The 22399-nt window shown below is 33.6% G+C and overlaps 1 protein-coding gene and 1 long non-coding RNA gene across 2 annotated transcripts; both read left to right on the forward strand.

Moving 5' to 3' along the window:
* The first annotated feature begins 10402 nt into the window (after positions 1-10402).
* Positions 10403-13732, forward strand: LOC112800748 (thioredoxin-like protein AAED1, chloroplastic). Its single transcript, XM_025843136.3, has 7 exons — positions 10403-10854; positions 11823-11869; positions 11954-12068; positions 12804-12848; positions 12939-12998; positions 13235-13336; positions 13432-13732. The coding sequence occupies exons 1-7, from the start codon at positions 10564-10566 to the stop codon at positions 13549-13551; spliced, it is 780 nt and encodes a 259-aa protein (XP_025698921.1). The 5' UTR covers positions 10403-10563; the 3' UTR covers positions 13552-13732.
* A 1700-nt stretch (positions 13733-15432) lies between these two features.
* LOC140183932 (uncharacterized) lies at positions 15433-18734 on the forward strand. Its single transcript, XR_011880506.1, has 2 exons — positions 15433-15596; positions 15694-18734. It is a non-coding gene; the product is annotated as an uncharacterized lncRNA (long non-coding RNA).
* The last annotated feature ends 3665 nt before the right edge of the window (positions 18735-22399 follow it).

The raw sequence follows: 22399 nt of genomic DNA on the forward strand, positions 1-22399 counted from the left end.
ATATATGAATGTAGGCAGGAGACTACCACAGCCCCTACGCCGGCGCTGCTAACTCAACAAGCGAGATTAAACCACTATTCTTTCCAGGAGCATAGCGACTTACCAATCAATGCATATCATAATTATTATTTAGTGATTACTGCTCGTACTCAACAAATTCATCAACATTGATCTTCCGAAATTTCTCATCAACTGTCATTTTGTCAACTCATCACAATCATTCTTATTTCTCAAGTTCTTTCAAGTTTATAAACCATTTAAATAAGATATCGCTCAATCTCATTCATTTCTCAATTCATATTCATTTCTCAATCATCATCAACATAACACTCTGCCATGTCTATACAAGTTAACCCTTCCACAGAATTTTTCAAGTCTAACTCACTAGCTCTAAACTCATAACGAAATAACTTTTTTAATTCACCCAAAATCGTCTCGCTCGTCCCAAATTCTAATCATTAGCTAGAAAATCTCAACCAATCATTAAAGAGGATTAGAAAGCTAGAGGAGTGCTTAAAAACTCACAAATCACTTTTTTAGTAAAACAAGGATCATGCGTACGCTATATGCTGTAATAAAATAAGACAATTAAACCTCTATAAAATTTTTAAGAGACACTTAAATTCCTAACTAATGTAAACATAAATCTATAATGAACCATGAAGTAGTAAAAGTATCACTAAATTTGAATGTCATTATACGTGCTGCTGTACTAGTTGTTAGCCTTAGTTAGTAGTAGCCTTAGTTCCTTACTTCTTCTTCTTCTTATGTTGTAGAGCTTTTGTTTGATGACATGCGCAAAAAAGGGTTGATCTCGAATGGTGTTACTTTCACCACTTTGCTTGATGGAAAATACAAATATAAAAAATTGATTTCGCTTGGAAGAATTTTCAGGTAATGATCAATCAAGGCATTAAGTCGGACTTGATCACGTACAATGCGCTAATCGATGGCCTTTGCAAAATCTGTAATTTGAAGGAAGTTAGAAAATTTGTAAATGAGATGAGTGAGAGAAGTGTAAAATCTAACAAGATCACGTTCACAACACTAATAAGTGAATATTGCAAAGATAGGGACATGAAATTTGTATTGGAGATCAAGAAGAAAATAATTGAAAGGGATTGAACTTGATGAGGTAGCTTTTACTGCATTCATATCAGGACAGAGAAAAAGAAAGAGAAGGAGGAGTAAGAAACTGAGGCTGCTGCCAACCAACGCCAGCAACCAGTGCAGCAAATACAATAACTTGGTAAAATTTAGGGATACTTGTCCTACTTCATAGTTCATTATAGATTTATATGTCTATGTTTAAATTGGTTAGGGATTTAAGTGTCTCCTAAAAATTTTTTAGGGGTTTAATTGTTCTATTTTATTGTAACGTATTGCTGATACGACAAAGGGTGTTTTGTCTCTTAAAATGGTTCCTTGACACATCATCAGCTAACGTGACATGTAGATAAAATACATTAGTTCTGGACAGAGACATTAATGGAGGGGGTAGAATGTCTAACAAAGTTAATTGTTAGGGGTAACAATGTCATTTTCGAATCGATGAGAGGCGAAATGAGAGTTACCAAAGTCGTTAATGATCGGGGTAGAGTTTTACTCTAAAATAAATATTGTTTAGATTATATTACTTAAAATCACTTTTAAATAAAAAATTACTATAAAGATATAAATTTAAATAAATTTTATAATAAAAATTAATATTTACTTAATAAATTAAAAATAACATATAAAAATTGACAAAATATATTTTATATAAAAAACAGAAATAATAGATGAATAATATATCAAAATATACTTTATTAAATTATATTATTCATAATTGTTTTAGTACTATCGGTAACTTTTTATTTAGTACTATTGTAGACTATAAATTTTTATTATTTATAACTTTATTAATAGTTATAGTTAGCATTTCATTTATTTTATCCTTTTTAGTAGGATCAATAATTTATATTATAACAAAATTACAATAATAAACATAATATACAAGAATTACAATTACAAATTTTAACATAGTCAGACAAAAAATAAAAATTTTTTATACCAAACAAAAATAAAATATAATAAAAAATAAAAGAAGAAACTCATATAAACAAAATAAAATACAATTATATACATGAAAGATCTTAGTACTAAAGAAACTACGAAAAAAATAAAGAACAAAGTTGGTAGGAAGAAAATAAATTCAATTAACTAATTGGTTAACGTAATTTTCTGAATGCAAAAGTTAAAATTTTTAGTTTCATATAAACGTGGTTTTAGAATGTGAAATCACATATGCGTTTAAAGGAGACAAAAAAGTAACCAAACACAAAAAAAAGCGTTCAACCTAAACGCACTTTTTTCATTCCTAATGCTAAATCGAACACAGCCAAATTATATTTTGTAATAATAATATAGCAACGAAGGGATAAGAAAAATTCTTGAGGGCCATCAAACTGTATTGATTCATATATACAAACTTTCGTAAGAACCTGCCCTTGGGAGGGGAACAACAGCTGGAAACAGCTGCTAATACCCCGTAGGCTGAGGAGCAAAAGGAGGAATCCGCCCGAGGAGGGGCTCGCGTCTGATTAGCTAGTTGGTGAGGCAATAGCTTACCAAGGCGATGATCAGTAGCTGGTCCGAGAGGATAATTAGCCACACTGGGACTGAGACACGGCCCAGACTCCTACGGGAGGCAGCAGTGGGGAATTTTCCGCAATGGGCGAAAGCCTGACGGAGCAATGCCGCGTGGAGGTAGAAGGCCTACGGGTCGTGAACTTCTTTTCCCGGAGAAGAAGCAATGACGGTATCCGGAGAATAAATATAAGTGCAAACTATATGCTAATTTTATTATATGATAATTATAAATTACTAAAATAGTTACTGCTTTACTTAACAATTGTATTGACAAACTAACAGTTTTGACTCAATACTATAGTTTAAGGACTCATTATATAAATTTAAAGTTAAAATTTGTTTAACTATATTGGTAGAATATAAACATTTAACAAACAAAAAATATTTAAAAAATAATAAAAATTGAACTAAAATAATTTAAATTTTTTATTTTATTTTTTTAATTATTATTAAAATAAATAAAAAGTTTTAAATATAATAAATATATAATTTTAGATATTATATATATAAAATTATAGATGTTAAATCAAATAAAATAACATTATTATTTCTTTAGCATTACTTATAAAAAATGGGTATAAGTATAATAAAAATAGTGGAGCCATAAATTAACCTAAATTAAATGGACTTTGAAAAAATTGATATCAAAATTATTTTTTTATTAGTTTAATATTAATAATAATAAATTATATTAACCACTAAATATTTTTTTATGTAAAACACAAACACACACTTTAGTAATATCCTCCTGTCTGAATGGAGTGGTTAAGGATGTCCCTGAGCCAGCCAAATTCCAATATATCCCAGGATAACCTTCTTTTCCGTAATGACTGTGATATTTAAAAGTAATATCCCAGGATAATCATGGGTTGTTGAAATTGTGGTTGAGGCTGAGACTGAGACTGAGGCAGAAGAACGGTTGCTATTAGAGATGCTTGATCCATTCATGGTTGTTGTTGGGTGAAACATGTGTTTGGTTCAATGGCAAAAGAACTCGAAGCATTTGCATTGTTTTGGTTTTGATGAATTGGATCTTGAAACTGTTATGTGAAAGCATTTGTCCTGTCCCGGTTTATGCATATTTGCTATTTACACCAAAACCGTGAGACTCCTACTGTAATTTTTGGCCAATTTGCTCCTCAATGTAATCCACTAGATCCATCAGCGGTTTATGTTTATTTTGAAACTGTATACCTCTCTCGCAGTTTACATAATTTAATATTATAATTTGTTACACTAAATGATACATGAACAAATCGTGTAACACCCTAATATTCAAATCCTTATGCTCGAGTAATAAGTCAATAATATTACGGTGGTACGACTCTCAGGTGGATTTTTAATATATAAATATAAGCATATTTGAAGGGAATATTAAAAGAGAAGCCTGAAAATAGTAGAAATAAAATTGTGAAGACGTATCACTCACGTTTCGACAACTAAAAGATAAAGCGTAAAGTCGAAAGCGATAAACAGATAAAGGCACAAAGGAGAATAAGAGAAGGATATATATATATATATATATATATATATATATATATATATATATATATATATATATATATATATATATATATATATATATATATATATATATATATATATATATATATAGCCACTAGTCGCGACCCGCGAAGTTTAGGTCGGCTAGGGTACAGTATAATAGTAGTTGACAACAATATCTCCTAATCTCTCCCAAATGAAACATGAAAGCCTCTATAGACATGTTCAAAAGAGTTCAATACATAACATAAATTTTTCAAAATAAAGGTGGAGAGATTCTAGGCAAAATATAAAGTAGAGCGTATAAAGATCTTCGCCGTCTCTCAGATGAACCACAGCTCACTTACGAGCACCTGGAACTGTATCTGAAAAATAAGAGATATATACGGAATGAGAACCCTGACCCATGGGTTCCCAGTACGGTAAAGTGCCAAATAAATACAATGCACTGCAATAAAAACTCACTAAGCATCCTAAACTTCCTTTCACCGAACATTCTCCCTATGTTCTCGTTAATCCATAAATAGGCAACTGTTATAAGGGGAAAGCTAAATCGAACTCTTATCTTTCATGATCTTCAACTTTCTAACTCTCCAACAAATTAGAAAGAGAATCATAAATAAAACCATCACCAGTTATTTTGCCTTAGCGATGTTATATCAATACATCATATCCTCACCTGAAGCAAGTGAATTCACTTCACTGCCTCTACCCAGGGAGCTCAACTTACCTCATTCAAATTCATCATCATTATCCAATCACATCATCAATTCGTCTCATCACGAACAGCCCTCAGTGTCCACCGACACCAGCATGAGAGACCTCTCAGTTGTACAAACACAAGCAATACAAGTAAGTAATACACAATTAAAGTACAAGTAGAACAAGTAGCACATAATCAGGTAACATAGCATGTATGATGTAGCAATTCAAAGCAAATAGGCAAACCCAAACAATTCAAACATATGCAAATGATGAATGCCTACCCTATGGCTGATGATATCATCCGTCGGTTATATAGCCAACCCGACAAGTCCTGGTAGCTAACCATTGGACTGTCCCTCTGTCGTGCATCCCCAACTCGAGTTATTCTCATTCATAACCATGATCATAATCATAATTACAATCATACAACACACATACTGGTGTCTATCCATACAACACCCACACTGGTGTTTATCCATGAGGGCAAGCTCATCCGAAACTTTCACATTGTCCAGCCACATCTACGACATAGGGTCAGCAGAGTATAGAGTCTCAACGTTGAGCAGGTGGTGGCTAGTCACTGCTTCCATCCAGAAAAACTCGTATCTCAAATAATCATTCCACATTCATGCATAATATTCCATAATCATTCATTATGACCATATCGTCATTTATACATCACATGATTACACATTTATACATCACTCATCATAACCTGGGGGCAAGTGGGGCTAAACCACAACCCCTTGCATCCACCCGGAAAACCTCTATACTAACCAACCAGGAGCAAGTGGGACGCAACCACAACCCTTGCATCAACCAAGGAGGTACGTTCTCATATGCCCAGGAGAAACCAAGGAGGGGATCCTAACCTCCCACCATCTCGTTGGGGGCGATTTTACAATACCAGGAAGAACAAGGAAGGGGACCCTCACCTTCCTCCATTTCTCTGGGGTCGCACTTTCGAGAAAAAGAGTTCAAGATAAAGCAATCATTCAAAGTCATAATTTCATTTCAAGCCAAAAATCAACATTCATCATAGCCATCCGACTCATGGCATAACTCATAACCAGCTAATTATCATTATCAAATACAGCTCTTTGGCCCACGGCATACACCGCACTTCCATCATCACCCTCAACACCCATACAGTCATCATTAGTCATGACTCATCATTAAGTCTCCCTTTACTTCGTCCACAAGTTATCACATCTCCTAGCCTATCTCCATCGCTAGGCATACTATAAGTATTTAGGACATAAAGGGTGAGAAAGGAGACTTAGAAGTCTGGAATTTGGCTTTGAAACTCAAAAATCAACCTTGGGGTGGAAACAGGGTCACGCGTGCACCCCACCCACGCGCATGCGTGGAAGGCCACAAGTCACAACAACGCATATGCGTCGCCCACATGTACACGTGGATGGCAGAAAATCCAAGTGACACCCGCACGTCACCCACGAATACGCGTGGGTGCGGTTTGTGCCCCACGCACAAAACTAGCGCAACTCTCGCACAACTCTCAGGAATTAGGCTGGGCATTTGGTGCAGCGCATCGACGCGTACGCATCGGCCAAGCGCATGCGTAGGTAGTGAACATTTGAAAATGACGCGTGCGTCTCGGCCACGCCTACGCGTGGGAGTGCGTTCTGCTAAAAATTTTACTTAGTTAAAAAAGCTGCAGAATTACACTTTTAAACCCCGAACTTCTAACACACATAACTTCTTCTACAAAATTTTTTTTCAACCATTTTTGAACCGTTGGAAAGATCATTGAATAAACTTTCATAAAAATCTAATTTTGAAGAATTCCAAATCTTGTGGACCGAGTTACGGACCACCAAAGTTGGTTAAAATTAGTTTTTATCCAAAAATAGAAATCACCAATTTTTTCAATATTCACAAGCCAAATTCATTTCCAATCATCCAAATGGCCACAACCCAACTGCATTCACAAAATTACACTCAACTAAAACCAAACCTACCTCATCTACACAATTTCACCCAAAATTACCAAATTCCACACTTCAACTCCTCAAACCTTATTACTCAATAACCAACCCAATTATTTACACATTCAATATCTAAAATTCATCCAATCACTTATATCATCACACAATGCACACATCAACTTACCTTCCTTATCTTTTTCCGGCCTCCGACCCAAAATTAACGGCCTCTGGCCCAAATTCACAATCTAAATGCATATTCCACAAATTAATAATCATTATTCAATTCATCAATTCTCAACACACCAAACATACAAAACCACACAATTCTCAACTCAATCATTAATTCACATTACATATCAACTATGCATATTAGCACCAACCATTTACATACACAATCCAAACTTAATCCTAGGGGCATCGAGCTTAGGAATTCTCATCACACCACACGGTACTTAAATGAAACTTAAACCGTACCTCTTGTAGCCAAAATAATTGAGTTTCTTCTTGAGAGTCTCAACTACCCCTTAACTCCAAGCCTCACCAAAGCTCCTCAAGCAACACCAACCTCCCAATTGTGCACCGAAATTACCAAATACACTAACATAACCAATTTCACATATATACATTAACCTATGGTTCATAAAAATGATAAATCACAAGGGTTAGAGGGTTTCTTACCTTAAACCACAAAATTTAGTGATGAATATCACCAATGTCTCATAGTAGAGCACTCCTAAATAATCAAAATCACAAGGTTCCTCAAACCTCAAACCAAATTCAAATTTAAAGAGAAAAAAAAACTGGGCATAGGACAGTAGATTACTTACCACAAAACTTAGATAGAATTGTAGAGGATGAGAAGAGCGATGCGTGGCCACAAACAGCTCATCAATCGATATTTCAGAGAGAAAGTTATGGTGATCTGAAGATCAAAGAGAATTAGGGTTTCTCTCTTCTCTTCTCTCTTCTCCAAGCTGCGCTCAAAACCCTTTTGTTTAGGGTAAATGAGTTGAAATGCTCATAACTAATGTTTATATATAGTGGATCTTAGGCCCACTTGGGCCCGGTTCACTTATTTTTGTCCGTTGGCCCAATTTTGGGCCAAAATCTTTAAGATTAGCGCTCTAAATCACACTTTAAATATTTCTACCTTCCCTAATTATAATTCTTAATTTCTTAACCTTATTTACTTATAATCAATTTTCTCAGCTGCAGTACCAGACAGATCTCAGTCGATATTGCCAGTCAAAATTTCAGTGCGCGTTTTTACGCAGAAAATTATATTTTCCGACTCAGAAAAATTCACTGAATTCAAATATCATATTTAAGTTATCAAATTTCGATTCCTAAATTTTCTAACCATATTTGCTCCTATTTAATTTATTATTTAATTAATTACGGTTAGACCGAATTTTACAAATCGTATTATGTTATCTGACACCACGATCCATGTCGATATTTCACCTCCTAGTAACCGGTTTGTTATCACTCCCATTACATATATATATTATATCTCTCTAATTTTACAACCAAAATGTGCCACATGTCACTTTCTCATTGCAATTGGAATCAAATTTTTTCCTCCAAAATTAAGGAATTCTTCTCTCCTCCTTACTAATTTTAAACCAAACTGTGCCACATGTCACTTTCTCATTGCAATTGGAATCAAATTTTTTCCTCCAAAATTAAGGAATTCTTCTCTCCTCCTTACTAATTTTACAACCAAAATGTGTCACATGTCACTCTCTCATTGTAATTGAAATTACATCTTTCCCTCCAGAATTAAAGAATTCTTCTCTCTTCCTTACTAATGTATCATATGTCACTCTCTCATTGTAATTGAAATTAAATCTTTCCCTCCAAAATTAAAGAATTCTTCTCTCTTTCTTACTAATTTTACAACCAAGATGTGCCACACGTCACTCCCTCATTGCAATTGAAATCAAATCTTTTCCTCCAAAATTAAAGAGTTATCCCCTCCTCCCTCTTCCTTTCTCTATTTCTCTCGTTGCTTCAACTACTCTATTTATTTTATATATCATTATCAATATCAATGACTAATTACTAATTTGACAATAAAAATGTACAACATGACATTCTTTAATTGCTTTTTTTTTTAAATTAAAATATTAAAATTAAAAGGTTTAATTACTCTGTTGGTCCCTATAGTTTCGTGAAATTTTTAATTAGGTCTCTATACTTTTTTTTTTTAATTGAGTCCCTGCACTAAATTTTTTTTCAATTAAGTCCTTCTTAGTAGTAATTAGCTTAATTTTGTAGGGACCCAACTAAAAAAAGAAATTGGTATAGGGACCTAAATAAAAGGAAAAAAAAAAGTGTAGAGACCCAATTAAAGAGAAAATTTTGGTGTAAGGACTCAATTAAAAGGAAAAAAAGTGTAGGGATCTAATTGAAAATTTTGTAAAACTATAGGGACCAATAGAGTAATTAAACCAAATTAAAATTGAAATATACCTATATTATGTATCATATATTACTATCTAATTTAATAATCAAATGTTTCACATGACACTCTCTTATGAAAATTGAGAGAAAATATTTTTTTTAAACTTAATAAATTCCATTACTAAATTCTCTCATCTACCTCTCCCCATTTTTTATTTCTCTCTACTATTTTTACTCTATATATAATTTATATTTTATATTAGTAATTTAACAAATCAAAATATATCATCCGATATTTTTTTACAATTAAAATAAAATTTTCTCTTCTATAGAAAATAAAATTAACAAAATAATATAATTTAAATAAAAAATATTATTATTATTGTTATTATATACATAATTTTTTATTTGGTTTTAAATTTTCACCGCTTATCTTTCTAATATATATTTTTATTTCTCTTCTTTCAAATATTTATTACATATAATTTGGAGAGAATACTAATGTTATAATTAAAAGTTAGAATCAAGATTCAATTGTTTTAAAAAAATTAATTTTGAGTTAATTTTATAACTATCAATATAATTTTTTATACTAATATCTAATTATATTTTTATATACACAGAGAGAAAAAATATTATTTTTAAATAGCAAGTATAAAAATTAATTATTTCTATTGTGCAACAGATTTAACAGTTAACACCTAATTAAATGTAAAAGTATACACGTTAAATTGTTTTAAATTTTAGATAAGAAATGTTAAAATTAATTATTATAAAAAATTAGATTTTTCATATAAAAATAATAACTAAAAATCTTATTATTTAACTTTTTTATCTACAGATACATCGATCTTCTTAGTCAGAGACTTTTGTCAATCAACGACTTTTTTTTGTAAAAGTAGTTTGATTTTATAAATCTTTTCTATTAAAATAGACAGTAATTTTTTAAAATTTATATTCCCGTAATGTTATTACAGGTAAAAATACTAGTAGTTAATTATGTTTTGACATATCAGTATATTTTAAAAAAATAATAATTAAGAGATTAAAATAAAAGATGAATATTAATTTTGGAGATTAAATTAAATAAAAAACAAATTTAAAGACGCGAGTGCAATATCAAAAAACAATTTAAATATTAACTCGAGATTAATCACTATCAATTTTTAGCTATAATCCTTTATGATTATGAACCTCATTTTTATTACACTTGTTTTCTGATTTTATCATTTTACTGAGCTTGATCCGACTTATTTGGCTTCTCTCGCCACGGAAAATTTCCTGGCTCTGCCCCTTTGGACTCTGCACGCCCATTCACCCAACACCATTCACTCTCAAGTCTCAAAGGCCTACGCTTCATCTTCACTCGATGGCGTTATCGTTCCTTCCATCCACCCCAACCCTTCAATCTCTCAAACCATCTCTCCCCTCAATCTCACCCCCATCTTCTCACGCCCCTTCCCTTATGCTTCTTACTTCCTCCAAATTGACGGGCCCAAGCCCAACCGGCCCATTTGCCCTCACCAGAAGACACAACCTTTCTGCCAGAGCTTCCACCTCGCACTACACTCCCACCGTAGCCGAGGAACTCGCCGACGTAACCATTTTCACCGCCTCCGGCGACCCTGTTGCCTTCAAAGACCTTTGGGATCAAAACCAGGTAATGAAACCTTCTATCTTCTTTATACACTAGTAACTTAATTAGAGAAATTCTGTTATAACCATTATTAGTAATTACAAGTTTGTTAGTTAGTTATTTTACATTTTCAATTGCAAGATAGTAGAGACTAAAGTGTACCTATCGCAGTGTTTCTTGTTCTTGTACATGTTAATTGATTTTGTTGCCTGATAGAACATGAATTAACGAGAAAAATTAGCAAAGCCAATTATTATTAACCCAAGTTAATCCCATCTTTGGTTCAGAGAGAAATTGGAGATGCATCTTTTTGTAGCTAATGGTGTTTCTCGAGATTGAATTAGTATAATATTGCTTAACCCTTCTTAAAATAAATCATCATTTTTTTCCCTCTTACTAAACTAACTAACTATAAATCTTCTTAAAACTTCATCTAACTTTAATTTAGTCGTTGAAAGATTTTTAACATTAATTTAGTTCTTGAAAGAAATGCATGATATCTCTTTCTTATACCAGTTTAGTTCTACCAGAAACACAAATATGATATAATTTTGGTCCTTAAAAGAATAAATTAATAAGTTTATGGAAAATGAATGATTAAATACATATTAAATGCAACTTTTATGAACAAAATTACATCATGTATTTTTCCGGTCATAAACTTATTAATAATGTCAAAAATCTTACAATAGTTGAATTGATAGCATGTGTATCTTTCAAATTAAACTGCTGTAAAAAATCTCAGAGTGATCAATAGTTAATTTTGTTTTCTTTTCCCGGTTTGATAGCCTCTTTTAACTGACTGTTAGGCTAAAATGCAGCTCAGATTCTTTCTTCGGACAATATATATGCCTGTTTAGATTAATTTATTTTGGGTTTAAAGTAAAAAAGTGTTCCGAGGAGAAGGGGGGGGGGGGGGAGAAATGTGATTATTTCTCTCCGAATATCGGAAACAACCATGATTAATTGAATACTGGTATTGATTTTCACAGGGCATAGCTGTGGTGGCCCTATTGAGGCACTTTGGATGCCCTTGCTGGTAACTGATATTCTTTCGGTGACCATTGAAGAGTTTTTTGAAGAATAGTTCTTCTAATTATGCTTTGTTTGATCTTGTTCCAAGTTGGGAATTAGCTTCAGCCTTGAAAGAAGCCAAAGCTAGGTTTGATTCAGCTGGTGTTAAACTAATTGCAGTTGGAGTTGGTGGCCCCAGTAAAGCCCGCATGCTTGCTGAGCGAGTAATTTCTTTCTCTTGCTTTGTTTTTTCAATGTTTTTGTGGTAAAGTATATGCTTAGATATATAACTGAATATAACACGAGATAAGTCATTCACTTTTAGTAAAGATTCAATTTGGTTCTTGAAATTGTATATGTGTTTATCTTAGTCTCTGAAATTTCAAAAGTATCAATATAGTTTTGAAGGTACACTTTTTAGGTATTTTAGGGACAATAACATGTGGAATACAACTTCAGGGATAAAACGACCTACGAAATATAATTTTAGGACTAGAGTGATACTTCAAAAAATTTAAGGACTAAAATGAATCATGCTTACAATTTTTTAGGAACTAAATTGAACCATTACTCTTTTCTTTTTTGCTCTTTTTTGGTTATGTTGTGAGGGACAACCTTGAGGGTTTGATTATGTTGGTAAAAATAGATGGTAATTTTCATAAGGGTTTATAGATGGTAATTGTCACGCTTATCAAGCTTATTTTCAATTATTTGGTTAAATATTTTCGGATTCAAAACCTTAAAACAACCATTTCAATTGCAAATTTATAGGATAGCCATGTTAATTGGTTTTATCTTGATCAGGCCTAGGAGTAGCATTTGGATCTCAATACTCTAATATATCTGAATTTTGAAGGATTCCTGTTATTGTTCCATATCTGTTTTTCCATGCACATTTTTTGGCCTCTTGATGTCAAAACTGACATGTTCTGTTTGACTTGATATTTTTGTATGTTAAGTTACCATTTCCAGTGGATTGTCTCTATGCAGATCCTGACCGCAAGGTAACATATATCGGTAGACTGTGGTATATTCACCTACTAAATCTCATCTTCTATTACATATGTATGTTAATCAGTTCTTCTTTCTTTCAGGCATATAATGTTTTGGACCTATATTATGGTTTTGGTCGTACATTCTTTAACCCTGCCAGTGTAAGCTTAACCACTGACTTTTCTGTAGTCATATCCATGGTTTTAAATTGCGGTTCCATTCGTGGTTGTAGTTGCACTATGATGCCAAAAATTGACGAAACTTGCTTGTGAGCACCAAAACAGTAATATTGGGGCTGCATTGCAGTTGCGGACTGCAATTTGAAACCATGGTTATGAGTGAGATCGATTGCATGCTGTTTGTTATTATGTTTCAATGAAGAAATTGATATATACAGGCAAAGGTGTTATCAAAATCTAGATTTGATGCTTTGCGGAATGCTACAAAGAACTATACGATAGAAGCCACACCAGATGATAGAAGTGGTGTGTTGCAGCAGGTTTGATATATTTTTGTCTAGCAGCACAGGACTGAAACAAACTCAATAATCTTCACTGCATTATTTTCTAAACTCATCAATTTTCATTCTCTTAGGGAGGGATGTTTGTGTTCAAAGGGAAGGAGCTATTATATGCGAGAAAAGACGAAGGTACAGGCGATCATGCCCCCTTAGATGATATTTTTGAAGTATGTTGTTGCAATGCTATTGCCTAAAGCTGTAATATATATGAAATTCAAATCTATAAGTTGACTTAGGTTCAGATCAATCCTATAGATGACAACATACTTTGTACGCTATGAATATGATGTATTATAAGTCTGAATGTAGATAGATGTTGTTGTATATATTTATCATAAAACCTTGGGATTATAGATAGTATTTTATGCTCAGAAATTTAACTAGTCTAACTTAGTCGACCTATATTGTTACTTAAGTGTTGGGATGATCTAATTTGATCCAATTATTTTTTGGATTATGTCTGCTCGAATTTAAATTCTAAAAAACAGATTTTTTAGAAAAACAAAAATAAAAATAAAAACAAATAAAGAAAAGGGTCGAATTAAAAGTTGGCTCAATCATCTCCTCCACCACTAAAATTTGATTATAGCTATAATTACTATTTCAAGAGTAGCTTTATGATGTCGGGATTTCATTTTTGTCACTAATCTTGGCAAAGTTAATAATCCACTTTCGATAAAATAGTCAAAAGTTTACTTTGATTGGCGAAGCTAAATATATACTTCTTACTCTAAAAAAAATTTACAGAAAATAAATACACAACTTATTCAAATATAACTCAATCAACTTAAGTTGATATCCAAAAGAGAATATATATACATATTTATACTAGTAGGACAAGAAAAAATCTTTATAACTTGGACGTGGAAATAACTCATAATACAATATAATAACATATGTTAAACTAGATTACTTTAGTAACAACACAAATATAAAAATATATTCTCCTACATCATTCTCCCTGAATTAAAAAGAGTTCCTACGTTATCCTTCCTAGGTTAAAAAAGACTCGATTTGTAGTAACAGAAGATTCAATCAGTGAGTGCATTTAATTTTGAAAAATGTGAAAATGCATTTGTTGAGTTTTTTCATTGGAATAATTTACATGCCATATTTCTTGAATATTATCTTCTGTAACCCCGTTAGTAGGGTTAATTATTAAACAATTCTATGCAAATTTTTTGTGCAAATAAAAAATGTTTCAACTGTGAGTTTGAAAGTTTAATTTTGAAGTCAAAAGATACAAAATATCCACTCTCTTCTCTTCTCTTCTAAGGGCATGCCATATTCTCCCAAACTAAGGAGTACCCAAAGTCAACTTGGTAATGGCAAAAAAGAGGATGCACATGAATTTCTAAGGTAAACCCTTTTGTAAGTGTAACCACATAATTTTTGTCCTATAGATCATTTTAGATTAAGGAATCTGGTATTATACTCAACATGCATGCCATTGACACAGTGCAATTTGTTTGTCTTATGAATGCTGGGTTGATGTATCTGGCTCATTAGAAGAGGACATTACTTTAATTGGTCTAACATTCGGAGATTACCTTAGATTAAAGGTAATTTATGTTTGTATATTGAAATTTACTAAACTATTATGTTTTTCCCACTTTCCTGTGTTATAATGCACCAATACAGTGTTATCATACTTTTGTAATAGATAAATTTCTGTCATTTTAAGATCCATTATTTTAAATAATGTAGAGAGTAAATATGCTCCTCATACTTTGCAGATAAAATACATGAAATGTGGAGGAAAATCTTAGCGTTAGGAAAGGATGATGTACCGTTGAGATAGAAGGGAACATATCAACCCTGCAGGAAGCTCATTTTGAGTTTATAGGTATAAACCCCGCTAAAATCGGTGAATAATTAGTCAATAATTTGAATTTTAATTAGGAAAGCTAAAAATGTAAAACTAAAATAAAAATAGGATAGAGCTCGTCGAAACGAGAATTTTGATATCAATTTCAAAATTTTGGCCCAAAATTTGACCGAAAGGGCCGAATCGGTTGAACTAGGATCCAAACCGGACCCAAACATTTAAACTAAACAGCAGCTCTTTCTTCCCCATTTGCATGCAACGATACAAACAGATTTGGAGAAGGGAGGAGAAGCTCTCAAACCCTCACCATCTTTGATCCATCATATCTTCCTCGTTTGAGCTCCGATTGACGAGCCGTTCGCGGCCACGCGTTCGTCTTGGAGTCCTCTTCAATTCTATCCGAACAAAGTGGTAAGTTTTTCACCAATTCATTTCCAATTCTCTGTGCCCCTTTTCTACACAAAAATTGTTGAGGTTTTGAGTAATTTTGATAATTTTGGTGGTTTAGGTACAAACTAAAATTGGATAATAGTTGGGTTGCACTCCAATCATCAATGGGTATGGTAAGAACAATCTAAACCCTAGCCAATTTTTTATTTATTGATGAAAAATCTGAATTTGGATATATATGTGAATCAGAGGTGAATTGAGTTATATATATATATATATGTATGTATGTATGTATGTATGTATGTATGTATGTATTGGGTTTGAGTTGGGAGTACTTGGAGGCTTATTGGTGATCAATGCTTGTTTTGGGGCTGTTTTAATTAAGCTTGGAGGGGCTGTGATTTATATTGTGAGGCTGCCTTGGGTGAAACTAAGTGATCGGTCAAGGTATGGTTTAAGTTTCGCACGTTTAATATTTACGGTGTTGTGAAAACTAGGTTAGAGGAACGATAGAATAAGTTGAATTGTTTGTTGTATTTAATGATTAGCCTTGTAATGTTGTTGGAATAGATTTGTTGGTGGATATATATTGGAATTATGAGGTGTGGAAGTTATTAATGGTGGTATTGCATATGCTGTAACTAATTCTGTGATGATCGAAATTGCGTGAAACCAAGTCCTGGTTAAACCTCGGAATGTTTGGAACTGAACTGGAGAATTTGGGAGCTCTTCGTTAAATGTATGATTTATGGTGAATTTTCAAATTGTAGTCGTGGAATCTGATTTTTACTGCATAATTTTTAGAACAGCAGTAACTTATTGGCTCTGCTGCGAATGTTTCAAAATGAATTTTGAAATGAAACCAATTTTAAATAAATCTTTAGTCCTATTATTTTAATGTCGTACAATTTTAGAATGGTTGGACTTGTGGTTTTAAAAGTATGAATTTTTGAAATACGATGCGTTATACAATAAAAGCCAGATTTTGTTTTCTTAGATCAGCAATTTTGAGAGCTTATAACTTCTGATTATGAATGGATATTCAAGTGCAACCAATTGGAGGTGAAAATTAATTATTCTTAGCAGTTGTGATTTAAATTTCAGGGCAGTCCATGTTTTAATGAGTGAGTTATGGGACTTGAAAGAGGACATGTTCATTGGCTTTTAAAACAGAATTCTACAGAAAGTTACTCAACTTCCAAGTTACATAACACCTTCATTAAAAATGGTTTTGACCTGAAATCAATTGGAAAATAAACCTGGATATGTTAAGTTGAATCATATTAATTTTTAAGGCTATTGGATTTAATTTGAATTTTATATGGAATTTTAGATATCATATGCTGTTGCTGTTTTCTGGTTTCTAAGCACTGCAGAGCAGTCAGTGTTTCTCCTCTGTTTCTAAGACTAGTTAAATAAAAAAATTGTGATTTTTGATTTGTTAGAAAGCTTATTCCGAGATGAACGTCTGGACATATAGTTTTCTCAATTCCGAGTTCATTTGTTATCTTAAAAATAGAAAAAAATAGAGTGTCGAGGATGTCTTAATGATAGTCATGGGTCCGAGAAGTCAAAGATTAATCTTCGTTTTATGTGATTGATTTAATGTTAGAGTTGGGTTCATTTTAAGATTATTCGATATTAAAAAGGTTGAGAAGAGTTTGATAAATAGTTTGGTCAGGACCCGGAAAGGATAAACGTGATGTATTATAAGGGAATGATGATGAAAAATGTGAAAGGGAAGTTGTTAATAAAAGGAGTTGACATGCCATGGCTTAATGAATGATTAAATAATGATTATGACTATGAAATGGCTTATGAATGATGATATCTGAGATACGAATTTTTCTGGGTAAAAACCGTAGCTTGCCACCACGTGTTCTAAGTTGAATCCCGATACTATGTTGACCCTACGTCGTAAGGGTGATCAGGCACGTATAAATTCCCAAGTATGGATAGCCCCATTGAGTGATTTATATGATGATTGAATGTGAAATCTATGCATGGACTCTTGGAGATGTGCGATAGGGAACAATCTACGGTTTTCAGACTTGTTGGGTTGGCTGGATAACTGACAGATGGGCCCCATTAGCCATAGGACAGGCATGCATCATATGCATTTGTTTGTTTTGATTGCACTGCATTTCCTGGGTTTGCCTAAATGATTTATATCACCTGCTACCTATTATACTTGCTATTTGTACTATCTGCTCATTACTTGTGCGTGAACTTGTTTGGTTGCTTGTTTCTATTGCATTGTGGATGATAGAGGGATGAAGGAAAAGGAGAAATGGTTTGGTATTAGATTAGGATTGAAATTGAGTAAGTTTGGTAGATTTAGAATACCTACCCCTTGATAAACCCCGTTTTGACGGTTTATCTTGTATTGATTTTAAGAGATTTTATCACCTTTTACCCACATTTATCCATTGAATTAGCATAGTTTTGTGATTGTCTCCTTCTTTGTGCTTAGATGTGAAAACATGCTTTTTAGGACTTAAAAATAGCTAAATCTAATTCTCCTTGATTCCATTAGATGCCTTGATATGTTTGTTAGTGATTTCAGATTAAAAAGGCTAGGAATGGATCAAAGGAGTGAAGAGGGAAAGCATGCAAAGTGGAGAAATCATGAAAAGTCACAGAAGTTGAACTCGCCCATGGCCGCGCGCGCGCACCTGGCGCTTGCGCGCACCTTGCGAATCACCCCATGGACGCGTACGCGTGCTGTGCGCGTACGCGTCGGTGCTGGTTTATGATTTTTTAATGAAAACGTGACCAACAAATTCTCAAGGGTTGTGGGGCCCAATTCCAACCAACTTTGGCGCCTAAACTGCTATTTAAAGCCAAGGATTGAAGAGCAAAGGGACATTAGTTCATTCACACTCATTAGGATTAGTTTAGAAGTAGTTTCTAGAGAGAGAAGCTCTCACTTTTCTCTAGGATTAGGATTAGGATTAGGTTTAGTTCTTATATCTAGATTTTAATACATCTTCTTCTACTTCTATCTTCTCAATTCTTTGTTGCTACATTCATCTTCTTCTATTCTTTTGTTGTAATTTTCTTTATGTTGTTCTTGTGTTTTGTTGTAGATCTACTTTTGTTTCTTCTACTCTCTTTCAATTCAATCAAGGTAATTCATAATAAATGTGTTTCTTTTGATTGTTGTTGTTAATTCATTTCAATAATTGTTGTTAGATTCTATTCTTGTTATCAATTTACTATGCTTTCCTTTTATGCCTTCCAAGTGTTTGATGAAATGCTTGGTTGGATTTTAGAGTAGAGTTTTATGTTCTTGGCTTGGAAAGGTAACTTAGGAACTCTTGAGTTACTAATGTCCAAGTAATTGATGATTGGGATCCATTGACTCTAGTTCTCACTAATTGAATTAGTGGAGAGTTAGGACTTATGGACTAGGATTGATATAGCTCATTTGACTTTCCTTTACTACTAGTTAGAGGATGATTTAATGAGATTAATCCTTGCCAATTCTGATATTGTGGTTAGTGATTAGGATAGAGATCCTTGACCACCAACCCTTGCCAAGACCTTTTTAGGCCTTAGTTTACTTTCTTGCCATTTATCTTTCATGCTTCTTATCAAAACCCCAAAATAACTCACAACCAATAACAAGACACTTTATTGTAATTCCTAGGGAGGACGACCCGAGGTTTGAATACTTCGGTTATTAATTTTAGGGGTTTGTTACTTGTGACAAACAATCTTTTGTATGAAAGGATTATTGATTGGTTTAGAAACTATACTTGCAATGAGAATTCATTTGTGAAATTCTATACCATCAAAAATCCAATCATCACCCCTGTTATAGCTTCTATTTAGTAATTAAGTTGGACAATTGTATAATGGAGTTCTAGGATTGCCTATGGCATTCTCAGGACCTTATTTATTATGCGCGTGGCACTTTTACCATGCTGAGAACCTCCGATTCTCATTCCATATTGTATTATTGTTTTTTAGATGCAGGTCGAGAGGCTCCTCGCTAGGCGTCTGGATCCTAGAAAGCAAAGTAGTCCTTGGGTGTATTTTGGTTTTCTATTTGTATATATGTATTTAGCTTACTCTCCAAGTAACTTATGTATGCTGCTCCTCTTAGAGGTTGAAAGAGAGATATGAGTTTATTTTGGTATTTTGGTGTATTTTGGGGATACATATGTATGTTCATATGTATATATATATATATATATATATATATATATATATATATATATATATATATATATATATATATATATATATATATATCCTCTGGTCAGCCTTAGCTTCGGAGGCTGAGTCAGGGGCTGGTTATGTTGTTTCCTTGGCTTTCCTTTATTCTTTTACTTATCTTTATCATGTTCCTATTAGGTTTCTTAGCACGCAAGTAATCCTTTCCTGAGCGTTGCGCTTTTTATTTTGCGATTTTGTTTTACTTGTTTTTCAAGGCTCCTAATTAAGTATCCTTTTCTCTATTATTATATATATATATATATTACTATTTTTAGAGGTCGTAATACCTTACTATCTCAGTCTTATGACTTAAGCATAAGATTAGGTATGGTAGGGTGTTACATTATGGAATCAGAGCAGTTCGTTCCTATAGAGCCTGAGGACGGACTGAATATGCTGCTGTGCATTCCCTGTGTATATGTCTATGTGCTATTAGGATATCTAACTAATATGTGTAGCATACATGTTCGTGAGCATGCGTTTGGGACTTTTAAGAACTAAACTTGAGATATTGAGAGTGATCACCTTAATATCAATTGTTTGGTGTGAACGGGGACCAAAAGTCGACTCGCGGATCCGAGCGAGGTAACTGGAAGGAAAATCCAAGGACCGAACCAATGTGAGGACCCCGAGATGGAAGCTCGGGTGCTAGTACGAGCAACATAGGTCAATACTATAGGTCCATGACCCTTATTGATTTCCTCAAGAGTGGTCCACCCCGGTTTAACAAAAATGCCAATGTGTTAGAGACTGATCGGTGGTTTCGAGATGTGGAGAGATTTTTATACACTCAACACATACCGGAAGTACAGTCGGTGGAAATAGTGACTTACATGTTGGAGGGAGATGCTCAGGAATGGTGGCAGGAGTTATATCACACCTTGCAGATGGAGTTAACAGATATCCCTTGGAGTAGATTCAAGACGGAATTTTACAAAAAATATTTCTTACATGCAATTCGCATTGCAAAAGAATTGGAGTTAATGCAACTGAAGCAAGAAAATATGTTTGTTGCTGACTATACCCGTGAATTTGACAACTTGTGTCATCTCTCAAGAGTTTGTCAAGAAAATCCAGCTGACTGTGAGGTGTGGAAGTGTGTTCAGTATGAGAAAGGGCTTAGAAGAGACATCTTCAACTGTGTGAGTCCACAAAGGTTAACGAATTTCCCTGAATTGGTTATGAAAAGTCAATTCGCAAAATGTTACTCTATGAAGTCAACAATGTTACAGGAAGGCTATGGAGAGACTACTCCAGATGAGCCACATAGAGCCAAACTAGGTGTATGTTACAAGTGCGGGAAGTCGGGGCATATAGCTCGAGACTGTCCACACAAGAAACACCGAGATGCAGTCGAATCTGATCTTCAGACCTGAGGTAACTATAAGCTAGCAGTTGAGTTTTTAACTACCTTGCATATCATTAATATATGTATGATCCATTTGTGAAGCTGATAAACCACTATTTTACGGTTTATCTTGTGCTTAATTGAGTGGATTTTATCAACTCTTTACCTACTTATTCATATGATTTGCATGTTTTATATTTTCCTTCATGATTCTGTGCTATGATTGAAAACATGCTTCTTTGGCTTTTATTTCCTTTTATTTAATCCTCTCTTATTACCATTAGATGCCTTGATATGTGTGTTAAGTGATTTCATGAATTACAGGACAGGAATGGCTTAGAGGATGGAAATGAAGCATGCAAAAGTGGAAGGAATATAAGAAGTTGAAGGAACTGAAAAGCTGTCAGCCTGACCCTCTGATGAGCGGATAATTTATACGCTTTTTGGCACTGTTTTTAGTATGTTTTTAGTATATTTTAGTTAGTTTTTTATTATATTTTTATTAGTTTTTATTTAAAATTCACTTTTCTGGACTTTACTATGAGTTTGTGTGTTTTTCTGTGATTTCAGATATTTTCTGGCTGAAATTGAGGGACTTGAGCAAAAATCTGATTCAGAGGCTGAAAAAGGACTGCAGATGCTGTTGGATTCTGACCTCTCTTCACTCGAAGTAGATTTTCCGGAGCTACAGAAGCCCAATTGGTGCGATCTTAATTGCGTTGGAAAGTAGACATCCTGCGCTTTCCATCAATATATAATAGTCCATACTTTGCCCAAGAATTGATGGCCCAAACTGGCGTTGCAAATCAGCTTCAGAATTCCCGGCGTTTAACGCCGGAACTGGCACAAAAATTGGAGTTAAACGCCCAAACTGGCACAAAAGCTGGCGTTTAACTCCAGAAAAAGTCTCTACACATGAAAGCTTCAATGCTCAGCTCAGGCACACACCAAGTGCACCCCGGAAGTGGATTTTTATGTCATTTACTCATTTCTGTATATCCTAGGTTACTAGTTCACTATAAACAGGATCTTTTGACATTGTATCTTTACCTCATGACACTTTACACGTTTCATACTGTACCTTCTACGGCATGAGTCTCTAAACCCCATGGTTGGGGGAGAGGAGCTCTGCTGTGTCTTGATGGATTAATGCAATTACTACTGTTTTTCATTCAATCACGCTTGCTTCCATTCTAAGATATCACTTGTTCCTCAACTTGATGAATGTGATGATCTGTGACACTCATCATCA

This window comes from Arachis hypogaea, chromosome 1, assembly GCF_003086295.3.
Source record: "Arachis hypogaea cultivar Tifrunner chromosome 1, arahy.Tifrunner.gnm2.J5K5, whole genome shotgun sequence".
NCBI lineage: Eukaryota > Viridiplantae > Streptophyta > Magnoliopsida > Fabales > Fabaceae > Arachis > Arachis hypogaea.

Bases quoted from the DNA above. Each gene is read 5' to 3' on its own strand.
- LOC112800748 (XM_025843136.3), top strand. From the start codon at position 10,564: ATGGCGTTATCGTTCCTTCCATCCACCCCAACCCTTCAATCTCTCAAA. The intron at 10,855-11,822 runs GTAATGAAACCT...TGATTTTCACAG, and splicing joins ACCTTTGGGATCAAAACCAG to GGCATAGCTGTGGTGGCCCT. The intron at 12,849-12,938 runs GTAACATATATC...TCTTTCTTTCAG, and splicing joins ATGCAGATCCTGACCGCAAG to GCATATAATGTTTTGGACCT.